This window comes from Alligator sinensis, unplaced genomic scaffold (assembly GCF_000455745.1).
Source record: "Alligator sinensis unplaced genomic scaffold, ASM45574v1 scaffold768_5, whole genome shotgun sequence".
Lineage (NCBI taxonomy): Eukaryota > Metazoa > Chordata > Crocodylia > Alligatoridae > Alligator > Alligator sinensis.
In genome coordinates, this window is record NW_005841991.1 from 2795218 (window position 1) to 2810187 (window position 14970).

The following is a 14970-nucleotide window of genomic DNA, read 5'->3' on the forward strand; positions in this document are numbered from 1 at the left end:
GGGGGAGTGAAGGGAACCAGCAAGGCCAGGGTGCTGTGGGGGGGCCTTTCATTTTAATCACGGATTTGGGGGGCGCTATCAGAGAATTTACCATTTTTTATCTGGGAAAACCAGGATCCCTGCTTATTAGGTGCCTGGTTGCAGCTCAATTTTTTTGTGAAGGCTAATATAAAATAGCTGTTGAGTATTTCCATCTTCTTGGGGGAGTGAAGGGAACCAGCAAGGCCAGGGTGCTGTGGGGGGGCCTTTCATTTTAATCACGGATTTGGGGGGCGCTATCAGAGAATTTACCATTTTTTATCTGGGAAAACCAGGATCCCTGCTTATTAGGTGCCTGGTTGCAGCTCAATTTTTTTGTGAAGGCTAATATAAAATAGCTGTTGAGTATTTCCATCTTCTTTGAATTTTCCTTTAAGTTTGCCCTGATTATTTAACAGTAAACCCACAGCTTTCTTGATCTTTCTTTTCTGGCCAATGTATTTATAGAACTTCTTTGTGTTTTCTTTAAATTTCTCTTGCCAGGTAAAAGGGATATTTTTTTTAATCTTTTGGTCAGGACAAGACCCAAAGTAGATGATTACGTAGCTCTATTCTCAACGTTGAGGAGCTTCCTCAATATTTTATGTCTGGTCATATTATTCATCCAGCAGTGGTCCAGAATATTGAAGTCTTCCATCAATACCATCTCATAACTTTTGCATAATTTTGTCATTTCCAGAAAGAGTGCCTCCTCTACCTCTTTTTCTTGACTTGTTCTATACTAAACCCCCACCATTGTAATGGTGCTGTGTCTTTTATCTTTACCCAAGTATGTTCTGAGCTGCTACTTTCTTACTCCTGAACCAGAAAACATGTGTACATAATTTTGACATATAAGGAAACAACGCCACTTTTCTTTTCCTTCCAACCCTGACTTTCCAATACAGTGTACCCCTTAATGTTGACTTATCAGTTGCGGTATCTGTCCTACCAAGTCTTTGTGATACCAACCAGATTGTAGCTCTTTTCAAAAGCTGCAACTCCCAGCACATCTTTTTTGTTCCCCATATTTTTCACATTTATATACTTGCATCACATTTCTGTACATGCATATTTATTTTGCATTTTGACCTGCTTGTTTCCCTTTTGTATTCCTTGTTGCTGTCTTCTAGCTTCCTGGCCCTGGCCCCAGCCCCAAGCTGAGCTGTTTCCATGCCTTTCCCCTCCTGATCACTTGCTCAGTTTCTGGAGAGTTTTGTTTGGCATCCCCATGGAACCCAATTTAAAGTTTTATTGGTAAGCGGGCCAGATAATGTGCTCTTTCCATTTCTGGTCAGATGGATCCTCTCTCTTGATAACAGTCCTTCCCAGAACATCTGCCCAGTGTCAAAGAATTCTAAACCTTCACATCAACACTACTGACTCAAAAACATTTATTTCCATGATACAACAGCCCCAACCTGGGCTCTTACCTTCCTTTTTAGGGTGCCACAGAGCACGAGAAGGTAAATGCATGCTCATCCCTGCCCAGCCCCTATGCAATAAGGCAAGCACTGTATTAAATACATTGGTTTCAGAAATGGGGTGATACCCAATTCACAAAAAGTTAGAGACAGGCCTGGAGCATAAAAAAGTTGAGACCACTACACTACACAAATATTTCAAAAGTTTCTTTCACTTATGAGAAGAGTTCAGCTTCAAAAGGGCTAACCAATTGGCTATTGTTACTGGCTTAAACACACGGTGTGCCTATCCACGTGCTCAGGGGAGGACGGGCGGGTGGGGGAGGGTGTTAATTAGAGTGCTTCTTGGGAGCCGCTCCAACTAAAATGGTGCAACATCTTGTATATTCAGTATCCCACATTCCAAAACAGCAGTGGGGGTTCTTTAACTAAAGTTCGTTCGACAAGCTTCAGTTAAAGCATCCCCATTACCATTTTGAACTATGGAACAGTGAATACGAGAGACACTGCAGCACGCTGTAGTGGTCTAATTAGAATGCTCCAGCAGACTCAATTCATCGAGTCTGCTCCAATGTGTTCTAATCAGAATGCATCGGAGAACATGCATAGACACCCACAGTAATTAGAGTGGCTTAAAACAGGTCTACTTAACATAATATTCCAAAGTTAGCAGTTCTATTTTTATTGTTAGTAAAAGATGGACATTACTGAAAAGTGTTCCTGAGTTGGACAGGACCCAAGGGTACAAATATAATTTCATTTTTCAAAAACTAAATCCATGTTACATGCACTGGTCCACTCAATCATAAAGATGACCAAAGCAATGGATTCTCTGTATCATATGTAGTAAATATGAATTATTTACAAATTTAAAACAAATACAAATTAATTATTTCACTTCTATAAAGTATGAACACCAAGAATACATAATATAGTAAAGAGGCTTTAACATCAATTCCAAGCAATCTGGATGCTCAGAAAAATATTTAACATGATGCACATTTGTTTCAACATCTTACATTTTAAAATAATAAATATACAACATTGAAATTTATGTCTTTCTGAAGCATCAAAGCCTGCATTAAGATACCTGCATTTGTCATGATCATGTCATTTTTCAAAAGGTTTATTCAAAATAAATCATTAAGTGTAAGTACAAATTAATGGAAAAATGCTCATTTAAATCCTAATATGAAAATATATAGTGTTTATAATAACTAGAAAAAAGTTTAGCAGAATCTATATTTCATGTTAAGACAATGTGCACAAGCAGTTAAAAATAAAACTTGTCAAAGAACCTTCTGACACCTCATAAAGACTTTTAAAAAATAATTTATTCATTTTAAAACATACCTGAGAGATTCTGCCATCCTCCTTAAATCTTCATTTTGTTGCTTTAAACGTTCAAGCTTTGCAAGTATCTTAGACAGTTCACGGCTAGAATGATCTGGGTGCTCGCTGTCTCGTACCAAGTGTCCACCAATATAAAAGAGCAATGTCCCCCAGGCAAAAAGGATGAGCATAATCCAACGCCAGGAACCAGTCCATGGCCGCATTTTCAGATGTTCAATTCACTCCAAAACTGTTTTAGCTCACAAAATAACAAACATTATAAGTCCATTGCCCGTGCACTGATGGAAAACTTCTATTCCTCTGCTTCACCACATTATGCTTCAGACAAATTATTATCAGTGCTACTTCGACAGCAGTTTTAAAGGAGAGATCCTTATGAAGCTGTACATAGAAAACTTTAGGATCATGTGCTTCTTGGTTTTATAATCTGTGGAAAAAATAAAAGAAATGAAATTAAATTATCTGATTGATAGATTATCAAATATATTAAAGTTGAATTAAAATAAATGTATTGATGCTGACATGCAACAAAGTTGGCAAATAATATCAGTCTCCCCTCTTCAACTAAGGTAAAGAAAGCTTATTAAGGTTACACAATAACTCAACTACATTGTTTTGAAGAATATATAAACTATAAAACAATGCGTTCTCCAATTCTAAAGTAACTTGAACACCATGTGGTTATTAGTGCAATATAATTTCACACATTGCAAACAATTAATATTAAAATAGCCCAATATATGAGAAAAGACATTATGTAGTAAATTTAATGTTTCTTTTATTACCTAAAATGGAAACATATGCTGTTCATTTATGCTATTTTTCTTTTTCCAACCTTTTTTATTTTTATGAACTCTCTTAATACTGATTTTCATTATGGTGTTTCTTTAGTATACAAGCAGTAGGTTACCATTTTTATAATAAACTACGCTACTGCCATGCAGATTGACCTAGCAGCAGCTAACAGCAATTAAACAGGCTTGCAAGTACTCCGAAGACTGTAAGTAGCAGTTTATAGACTGACAATTCTGTACATGCATTTCTCCTTATTAAGTTAGCCTTCACTGACCTCAACTATAGCACTGCAAGACTAAAACAAAATCTTTTTTTTTTATTTATCGCTACAACACAACAGACTTTCCATTATCAGACCTTTCAAAACTTGTTTTTAAAAAGAAATATTGAACTTTTAAATGAGAAAAAGAAAGGAAAGGAATTACAATTAAGCACACAAGTAAACCCCACTGGGTTCCAGGAAAAAAGGACTCAGGGTTCCTAGGAATAGTAGAAAGAAAAAGAAATGAGACGCAATTTAGTTTATTAGTAGCCTGAAGTATGAAAAGGTACTAAACGTTAAATATTCAGCAGTCACCAAAAAGAATCAGGTTTATTAAACCGGCTAATGAAAAATACTTTTTTCCTGCTTCAGTATTATTCACACCAATTTTCACAAAAACTTAGAGAAACAGCACTAGAAAGATGAAATTGAGAGAAAGTTGCATGTTTGAAATAAAAAGACCACATTCCATAAAGTATCCTTTCCAACAGATCTTAATTCATTTTCTGCTTGGCAAAACATCCTCTTGCTTCTAACAATTTCCTTCTTCTCAGCATATCCAAAGCTGAAATGTAAAATGACTAATTCGTAAAAGAACCTAACTATCCAAAATTTCATTTCACTCCTTCCTTCCTCCTTGTCTGCAATCTAACATTTGTGCCTACTGTCAGTAAATAATATTTCCTATGGAGATCTGAACTTTTAATTTGCCCTCCACATCCCCTCAAATCCATAAAAATCGCCTCCAGTTTCATCTGAAAAACCACCTACAAAAAACCTCTGCAACATTCCTCAGCCTTACCTCTTTTGCACTTTCACTTCAGGCTATTCCTTCCATTCTGGTCTCCTTCTGTCATGCCAACTTCATTCTAAATTGACAGGAAACCTGTATCCATCATGCAATAACCTATACACTTATTCAGCTACCAAGAGTATACTAAGAGCATTGGTTTGCATTTGCAGCAAATTTACGCAAATTACAATTATTAAGTCAGCCAAATGCAGACAGCTTTCCCAATCTTTCTCTCAGAACCCTCAAAACCCTGATCTTAGCACACTGCATACAGCCAGCAGATGGCAGAGCTAGACACACAAGGTTAATAGTAAGAACTGAATATGGCAAGGCAGGCAGATCAGTTTTCTTGGAACAACACAGAACAGAAAGATATAGAAAGGGACCAAGACTTCCCTTTTTCTTTGGGGTAAGGAAATACCTTGAATGGAACCCTGATCCCCCCTTGATGATGCAGTACTTCTATTGCACCAAGAGATCATAGAAATTACACCTTTTCTTTTAACAGGGTCTCACGAAAGGAGTGCATGAATGGGACAGAGGAGAGAGTGAGAAAGGAGTAAAAATCAGAATTGAATCATATAACCCAGGAGTGTCAAACATAAAGTATGAGGGCCAAACTTGGCCACCTGAGCAGCACTATTTGGCCCACTGGACTACCAGCATGGCTAGATTGGAAGGGGTGGGGGAGAAGGAGCCACCTGGCACAAAATCAAGGGCCCATGGGCCCCAGTGTATATGATAATCAACATGAGGGTAAATGAGGACTGACAAAGCCCTGGTCACCCTCCAGTTGCTTCACCCACCCACACTGCTGTGGCCCTAACTCCTCGGCCACCAGCCCTCACCCCATGTTGGAGCCACAGCTACAGCTGCAGCTGCTGTCACAGTAGAAAGCATGCAGGAGCAGCAGCTCCAGTCCCAGCACAGGACATGCCACTGAGGCTGGAGTCACTATAACGTACCCCAGAGCTAAAGATGCCACCATTGCCAGAGCTGCCATCACAAGCTCCAGGTTGAAGCCAAAGCCAGAGCCACCGCATGCTCTGGGTTGGAGCTGAAGCCAGAACTTCTGCCATCATGTACTCCAGGTCAGAGCAGGAGCTGAGGAGCTCCTCATGTCCCAGGTTGGATCTGGCCTGCAAAGAGCCCTGAAATCTGTATCTGGCCCAAGGCGAGTTTGACACCCCTGACAAAGCCCAATAATACAACCTTCAAACATCCACTGATATAAAATTTTAGTGAACCAGGCATCACAGAAATGAGTTACATGATAGCCAAAGGGATGAAAAATTACAGGGAGCCAGAGCTATGTTCTATCAAGAAGTCAAATTTGTTGCTTTCTCAAGGAAAAGAGAAGGTGGTTTGAAGCACTGGAAATTGTAGATGGCTTTCAAATAGCTATATCTTTTTATCATGGGCTCTGGTGGCCTATATGCAGTTTGTCTTTAATATAAATTCAGATTGAAGTGTTTTTATTTACAGGCTGGGATACACATGCCAAAATCTTAAAGCATAATCTGTTTTACCATCAAGTTACTCCCTTCAAATATTAAATCTTATGTTGTTGTTTGTGGTTCCTTAGGAATGCAGAGAAAAATAGGCAAAAGGAGATGATCATGATGAGAAGTCTTGATTTTCTCCATTTAAAAATCCCAAATTCTGATTAAAACCGCCAAAATCCATGTTTTTCTGCTATTAAAATTAAATGCCATATATGTATATGTATGTATCAGTTAAACACAGTGCTTTATTTATATATTTACAGTTTTAAGGCAATATGGAAGCCTACCAGTGCCTCAATAGTTATAATAAAATAAATTTGAAATACCTATATAGTTTGGCATTTGATTTTGTTTTGTTTTTTTATCCTGGCCACTCACCAGGATGTGGGTCCAGCTGCAGCTACCCCCCCTGCTGCTTTGTGGTGCTAAGAAGCCCCAATATGCCAGTGCCCTGCCCCTGCCCATGGCATTGCCCCTCATTCTCAAGCCACAGCCTCCCTAGCCCTGCCAGTGCTCCTCACTCCAGACCTGCAGCCCACTGCCCCCCTCCCCCAGCCCTGCCAGAGGGGGCCCCCAGCTCCCCCTGCCCCGCATGGACTCACAGGACCCCAGGGGGGGAAGGAGGCAAGGGAACAAGAAGCCACGGCCCCTTCTCAGCCTCAGGGTTCGCTGGGGGGGGGCAGGGGAGGAAGAGGAGAAGCATGCACCAGGGCTTGGCTGGTCAGGAGCCACATCCCCTTTTCAACCTCCCAGCTGGCTGGGAAGAGGAAGACACCTGGCACCAGGGCTTGGCTCTGCCCCTCAGAACCGGAAGCAGGGCTGGAGTCCCCTTCCAAGTCCCCTTCTCAGCCTCTAGGCTGGCTGAGAGGAGACATGGCTCCCAGCTTTGGAGGGTGGAACCAAGGCCTGCTGTGGGCTTCTGCCCCCCCCCGTGTCTTTGGCCAGCTCACAGGCTGAGAAGGGGACTCCAGCCCTGCTCCTGATTGGCGAAGCCAAGCCCCAGTACAGGCTTCTCCCTCCTCCCAACCAGCCCAGAGGCTGAAAAGGGGGTGTGGCTCCTGGCTCTGGGGTTGCAGCCAAGCCCCAGTGCCAGGCTTTTCCCCATCCCCTGCCCTCAGCCAGCCTGGAGACCGAGAAGGGGCTGTGGTTCCCAGCTCCTGGCTCTGGGGAGCCAGAGCTAAGCCCCCGCTGCAGGCTCCCTTCCCAGGCAGCACCCGGCCAGGGATCTGGCTCCCTCCTCTCCCCACCCTCATACATATATATCTATCACTCCATTCAGCAGCACCCAGCTGTGGGGTCTGGTGCTTTCTTACCACCCCCTTCTCAGCTACCCAGAGTGACAGTGCTCCGGCTAGGGAGCAGAGCAAACCTTGCCTGTTAGAGCAAACAGCACAGCCTAGGGCTGCAATGAATCCTAGGATGCTTGGGGACTGTGAGATAACTTGAACCAGGAGGGGATCTGGGACAAAAGTTCCATAAATCAGTTTGACCTAAATCAGTTAAGTCTGATATTACATCCAACCAGGTTTATCTTAAAACAGTTCTGGCTATTTTGAAAGAGGTTTATATGCTATGAACTCCTGTTCTGTTACAGCTTTAAACCAGTTTCTGATCACTTAAATGGTTTGTATGTAACTTCTGTCCCTAGTGTTTAACAATAAAACCTTGCACATCTCAAGGGGGTCAAGTGATTTTTTTGTATTTTTCTCTGTAGGATTCTGAAAGGCACTGTTACTCTCCTTACTAAATTTTGAAGGATCTTATTTGGATTTTAAAGCTATGGAGGCTGATTTTGCAAAAAATTAATCTCCAAAAGACTAAGAAGTAGGGAATCCAGGATCTAAGTAAAGTTGTATGGACTGTTCCAGCAGAAAAGCACAAAGGCTCAGTTCCCTAAAACCACTGAGTCTTTTTTGGAAAGATGCCGCAAATCTCACAACAGTAAGGAATAGGGCCTTCCCCTTGGCAAAATAAAAATCTTGTGTGGCTATCATTCAGTGGCATGATGGCGTCATAGAACAAGAGATTTTGGAAATCCAGAGATTTAATGAGTTAGTAACAAATAAGTATTTTAGATAATATATTAAAAACAAAATGAAAAGATCACCCCTTTGGGATGTACAATTAGAGACTGACTACTAAGTAATCACTGCTAACTATAATAAGGATTAGTATCTATGCTATTTTCAATAAGTGAGTTTTATAAAATTACACAAAAATCAGGCTCAAATGGTCTTCTAGTCCAACCCACTACTGAAGGCAAACTAACCCCCATATAAACCAGCTCATCTAAGTGTTTGTCTAGCCTCCCCTTAAAAACTTCCAAAGACATTTCCATAACCTCTCTAGGTCATCCGTTTCAATATTATTTAGTTTTTTATTGATTTTGAATTGCAACACAAAAATCAGAAATATGTATATATAAATATATATATATATAGAGAGAGAGATGTATGCATGTATGTATGTATGTATGTATCAATCAATCTAAAATACATATATGTCTATCACAAATAATAAGCAATAAAGGAAAAAAAGGAAGGAAGGAAGTGGGAAGGATAAAAGAAAAAAGGATAACCATGGAAGGACTAATAATCCACTAAAATTTAATTGCCAAAATATCCTTAAAAAATCTTTCCAAATTGAACTAAACTTTTCAAAGCAGTTACAACTGCAAAACACAATTATTTCTATGGATGCTAGTAAAGCCATTTCATTATACCAGGTTTTCAATTTTTGGAGCTGTCCTACTTTTCCAAAGGAGTAATGCAAACCTGCTTGTCACTAACAAGGCCTGCTGCAGGAATTCAATCTGAAAAGAATTCAATTTGAGCTCCTTAGGCATAGACCAAAGAATATGCATATTTGCCAATGGTATCAGTGCTGTGTTGAAAACCATATTAACTCTAGTCATAATTTCTATCCAAAAAGAATTGATAATAGGACATGACCAAAACATGTGACCAAGCAATGCATGCAATGCAATGCATCTTCCACATGTACCTACCAGCAGCACATTAATAATGCAAAGGCAGGCACTGATCTCTCAGGCTGTAACAGGAATAATAGTGCATAATCTACAGACAGCAGGATCTTGTGTTCTCTTTTTCCTACATTACAGTAATGTCTTTAATAATCACTCTTAGTCCTTAAAGCTATATCCAATGGTTCCAATGCTAAATCAAATAGCAGGAGGGATAACTGGCAATCTTGTTGAGCTCCCCCTTTCTAAAGAAAATGGATCATATAGGTTTATTGGTCATGACCCTTGCAATGGGATTTATATATAACAAATGCACTTGCCTTATGAATTCTTTACCAAATCCCACCTTTTGCAATCAGACAAGATGTACCTCTAAGAAGAACAACAAAAGCCTTACCTGCTTTAATATTTAACACCCACATATGCTTAGAAAATTCTTCCTAATAGCAAAAAATTGCAATTGCTGCAATTTGAAACCATGTCCTGTCCCCTGTGGCACAGTGAATAGTCTGTCACACCATTCTCTTTACATCCACCCTTCAGGTATCCGAATACTGTCAAATCCTCCCACAATCTTATCTTCTCGAGACTAAAACAGTCCAGTTCTTTCAGCCTTTCCTCAAAAATCATGCTTTCCAGACCTCCGCTCGTTTTTGTTGCTATCCATTGGACTCTAATTTGTCCACATCTTTCCTTAAATGTTGTGGGATTTTGGCCTAAACTTAGTCACAGTATTCCAGGTAAATTCTCACCACTACTGAGCAAGGTGGAAGAATTACACCCGTTGGTCAGGGGTATCAAAGATCTGGTCTGCAAAGCCATATCATCTGGCCCCTGATGCTGGCCCAGGACATGGGCCTCATGCAGTGCCTGCACCAGGACCCACATTGCACATGATGGTACCCATGCAGTGTCAGCCTGTCTCCCTCTTCCCCCCACACACACGCATGCTAGATCCAACATCTGTGGCACCCACTACAAACTTGTGCTGCACACAGCGCTGAGCAGGAGCTGGATCCAGCAGCTGGGGGGGAGGGTGCAATCCTGGCTGCAGAGTCATCCCTGTGGTATTCATCTGGCCTGTGGATTGGTCCCATGCTATTCATCTAGCCCACAGGACCAAGTGAGTTTGACACCCCGTCCTAGCTCCTTTTCTGCACTACTGCAGTCTAGCCAGGCATTCTGCAGTCTGTATTTGTGCATAAAATTGTTCTCTCCTAAGTGCAGGACTCTGCATTTGTCCTTAGTGAATTTCATTCTATTAATTCCAGACCATTTCTTCAGTTTATCAGGGTCATTCTGAACTGTAATACTATCCTCCAGTGTCTACAACTCTACCCTGTTTGAAGTCATCTACAAATTTGCTAAGTGTGCACTCAATATTAATAACTATACTAAATAGTACCAGACCCAGTAGAGCACCCTGGGGGTGACAACTTGATACTTTCTCCCAACTAGACATCAAGCCATCAAGGATTACTCTGAGCACAGTGATCCAACCAGTTATGTAATTTCACCTACTATGCTTCCTTAGCTTACCAATGAGAATGTTAAGGAAAATAATGTCAAAAGCCTTGCTAAAGTCAAACTATATCACATTCACTGCTCTCCCCCTATCCACAAAGCCCATAAACTTGTCATAGAAAGAAATCAGGTTGGCCAAGCATGACTTGCTCTTGCTGAATCCATGTTGGCTTCTCCTGATCACCTTGTTTTCCCCTACATACTTTGAAACACATTTCTTATATTACAGTATCTTTCCAGGTAATCAAGAAGAGACCAACTGGTCTATAATTACCTGGATTCTACATCTTCCCTTTTCTAAAGAGGGACAATCCATTTACCCTTTTGCCAGTGCTCTGTGGCCTCAAATGACCTCCACACATTCTCAAAGAGAGTAGCCACTGGCTCTACAATTACTGTAGCTAATTCCTTAATTGAACCATGTCCAGTCCAGTGTACTTAAAAACATTTAGCATCTCTAAATAATTTCTACCTTGTTCTTTCCCTTTACTAATGATCTCCTTTTCTATTCTTGCTGCCAACTTAGCTATTCATCTGATAGCTGATCTTATTTGTGAAGACTAAAGTAAAAAAATGCCACAGAAAAAGCCCATCTCTATCCTCTCTGTAATTGTCCTTAAGGTATTTGAAGACTGTCATCAAATCCCTCCTTGGTCTTCTTTTCTTCAGACTAAGTTAACCTCTAGGTCTTTCAGCCTTTCCTTATAAATTATATTTCCAATACCCCTAAGGATTTTTGTTGGACTCTATCCAAATGCCACATCCTTCTTGAAGCATGGGGCCCAAAATGGACACAGTACTCCACGAGAGGCTTCACCAGTGATGAATGCAGAGAAAGAACTGCTTCCATGGATTTACAAGCAACACTCCTGCTAACAACCCAGGAGGCTATTGGTATTTTTTGGAACAAGAACACACTGTTGGCTCATATTCAGTTTATGATCTACTGTAACCCCCAGATCCTTCTCTGCCATACTGCACCCTGGCCAGTCATCCCCAGTCTATGTTTGTGCATGCAATTATTTCATCCTTACTGAAGTTCAGAACTTTGCACCTGTCCTTACTGAATCTCATCTCATTGACTGTGCGTCATTTCTCCAGTGTATTCAGGTCATTCTGGATTCTAGCTCTGTACTCCAGAGTGTCTGCAAGTCCACCCAACTTGGTGTCATCTACAAATATGCTAAGCAACACTCAATCTCATAATCCAAATCATTACCTCATTACTCCTTTCTATGTTGGGACTCTTAAAGACACAATTTAGGTTTGTATAGATTTGGCATTTTGAAGGAGATCGTTCGGGGGCTTCAGTTTTAAAAAACTGTCTCCATTTGTCAATGAGTTGATATCAGGTATATGCATGTCCCTGAAGTTTCATATTGCATTTTGCCTTAAAGCAATAATAATGCACTCCTTGGTTCTGATAACAAAAGGCTTTAAAGATTTTTTTTCACCTGGGATCCTGTCCATAGGATTTTTTTTCTTTATGATTTAAGGCAGCTCCCACAGTAAACTGAATAGTTTTCACTGTCTAGTGAAAAGAGCCTCAGGGGAGCAGTTTTTACCCAAATTGACTTGAACTGCAATTTGCAATTGAATTGTACTGCAATCCTACATGCAGATATGCAACATTATGAATCAGAACATATATTGTTTTGTGAGATCATGTACTGCTATGTAGGATGGGAAATGGAACAAAGTTAATACCCACATACAAACTTCAAATGCCTGAAATGAGGTCAAATTTAAACCAAAGTGAGGGAATATAAGGAAGACAAAGGCACAAATTAAGATACAGCTAGCAAGGGACATAAACAGCAACAACAACAAAATTCTAAAAAGTACACTAGAAGTAACACGACGCCCAAGGAAAGTTTAGGTCCGCTACTGAACAAGGAGGACGATCTAGAAATAGATGATATGTAGAACCCAAGATATTCAAGGCGTAGAAGGCTGATCATATTCCTTCTATGATAAGGTGATAGGCCCTGTGGATGGGGAGAGAGGAATGGTTGTGCTATACCTTGACTTTTGCAAGGCTTTTGACACGGTCTCATAATATTCTCATTAATAAGGAAATGCAGACTAGATGAAAGTACTGTAAGATTGATACACAACTGGGTGGATTGTCAAACTCAGCAAGCAGTCATCAGTGATTCAATGTCTAATTGGGAGGAGGAAGAAAGTGGGTTTCCTCAGAGGTCTGTCCTGGGTCCAATACTATTTAATATCTTCATTAATGATCTGGATGATGGGGTTGAGTACACGGTTAGCCAATTTGTGGGTGACATGAAGTTTGGTGGAGCTACAGACACGCCAGAGGGTTTGCCTAAGATTCAGAGAGAAATAGTTGAGAAATCAATCAGATAATAGTCAATAACTGCATGCATGAATACAGACTGGGGAAAGGCTAGGCTGTAGTACAGAAGAAACCGTAACTGCTTCAGTACTACAACCAAACCAAAAGGACCTGGGGGTTACAGTGAACTATAAACTGAATATGAGGCAAGTGTGCTCTTGTTGCAAAGAAAAAAAAGCCAACAGCATACTGGGCTACATTAACAGGAATGTCACTTGCAAATCCAAGGAAGTAATTCCTTCTCTGTATTCATCACTGGTGAAATCTCCTCTGGAGTACTATGCCCATTTTTGGACTCTGCATGTAAATAATGATGGAGACAGATTAGAAAGAGGCCAGCAGACAGTGACAATAATAATAAGAGGCTTAGGAAGCACAACTTAAAAGGAAAGCTGAAAGAAATAGAACTATTTAGTCTGGAGACAAGAAGACTAAAGGAGACTGTGATAGTTTCCAGTTTTTGACTATCTGATGGGTGATTATATAGATACAGACTTTTCTCTCTGACTGTAGGGCAGGGGGTGGTAACCTATGACTTGTGGGCTGGAATTGTCTTGTGAAATCTTTGAATCCAGTCCACAGAGCTATGGCTTTTGTAGCAGTTAGCAGTGGGAAACTCTGTGCCACACTGCATTCTGGTGCCTGGGACTTCAGAGAAGCTCTGCCTGTGCCATAGCACAGCACACGCTCCAGTGGAGGAGGGCTTTTGCGCCATCACATCTGGGCAGTGAAAAGAAGCAAAAGTTACTGGGTCCTAGTGCCCAGCTGCTTCTGACCTGAGCTGGGTCATCAGGTCATTCCAGCCCCCTGCTGGAAAACATCGGTGACCCCTGCTGTAGAGGACATGACTAAAGAGCAATTGTCTCAAACTGTAGCAGAGGAAATTTAGATTGGAGAATAAGAAAAACTTTCTGATTATGAGAGTGGCCAAGTACTGAAACTAACTACTAGAAAAAACTGTGGAATCTCCATCCTTGGAAACTTTCAAGAGCAAGTTAGATGGACACTTGGCTGGACTGGTTTAGTTACAGATGCTCCTACCTTGATCAGAGGGCTGGACTAGCTGATCCCGTGAGGTCCCTTCCAGCCCTACTTTTCCATGGTCCTATGTAATAATGGATGACCAAAGCAGTTCTTATTCAATGCCTTTGATTAATTTTAAGGCATTCTGAATTAAATCTGACATGGCTGACTATGAGATCCATACACTAACTCAACCAGGAACCCTCTGTCTGGGAACAGCTGCTTTCAAAATGCTTTTAGAGAATACTTTTTCCTCACTATAGTTGCTGAGCATCTCCAGAAGATGTTTCTGTAATACCGTCTCTTTGGTCTTATTGTGTTCTAACACTGCAGCATGCCTGAGAGAACTTTCTTTTACAATGTTGTAACTACCTGTGGGTAGTCAACCAGAATATTAAATTACATTCTTTTTTTTTTTTACTGTATTTTACTTTTTGCTGTAAACATATTATTAAATATGAGGCACCAGTTCCACCCACATTTCCTTAGTAGGTTTCACACATTGCCTTAAATGACTCCTAGTGTCAGGTTAGGATATTTGGAGTTTCTTCAGAAGCAGAACATTTCAAAAGAGGAGTGGGGCATCTGTTACATTCTAATAGCTGTGTGTAGACAGGGTGGATTAAAATCCATATTAAAAAAAAAGTTTTAAAAAATCAGATTTTTAAAATTTAAATCAGATTTTTTTTATTTAAATGGGACTTTTTACATTTTATATTTAAATTATAATTTAAGTTTTCCTTTTTAAAAATAAGACAGTTTAAAATGAAAATTAAATTTAATATAGCACAGGCCAAGATTTAAATTTAATATAATTTATTAAAATAAAATATGGAGTCAATGAGTCTCCACTAAAAACTGTATAGTTAAAAGCTGATTTTCTTCTATATAAGAATGATTTTGGGGGGGGGGGGGGGGGGGTATAAATTTT

General features: G+C 40.3%; 1 protein-coding gene across 5 annotated transcripts in view; it reads right to left on the reverse strand.

The window, feature by feature from the left end:
• Positions 1 to 14970, reverse strand: part of FUT8 (fucosyltransferase 8) — a 300428-nt gene that overhangs the window by 148561 nt on the left and 136897 nt on the right. For 3 of the 5 annotated variants that reach the window (XM_006021405.2, XM_025201353.1, XM_025201356.1), the window contains one exon: positions 2796 to 3222. In XM_006021405.2, coding sequence (XP_006021467.1) covers positions 2796 to 2998 — 203 coding nt within the window. In that variant the 5' untranslated portion in view covers positions 2999 to 3222. Of the gene's footprint in view, positions 1 to 2795; positions 3223 to 12775; positions 12958 to 14970 lie in introns of those variants that run through there. The other 2 variants (XM_025201354.1, XM_025201355.1) reach the window with 2 other exon arrangements.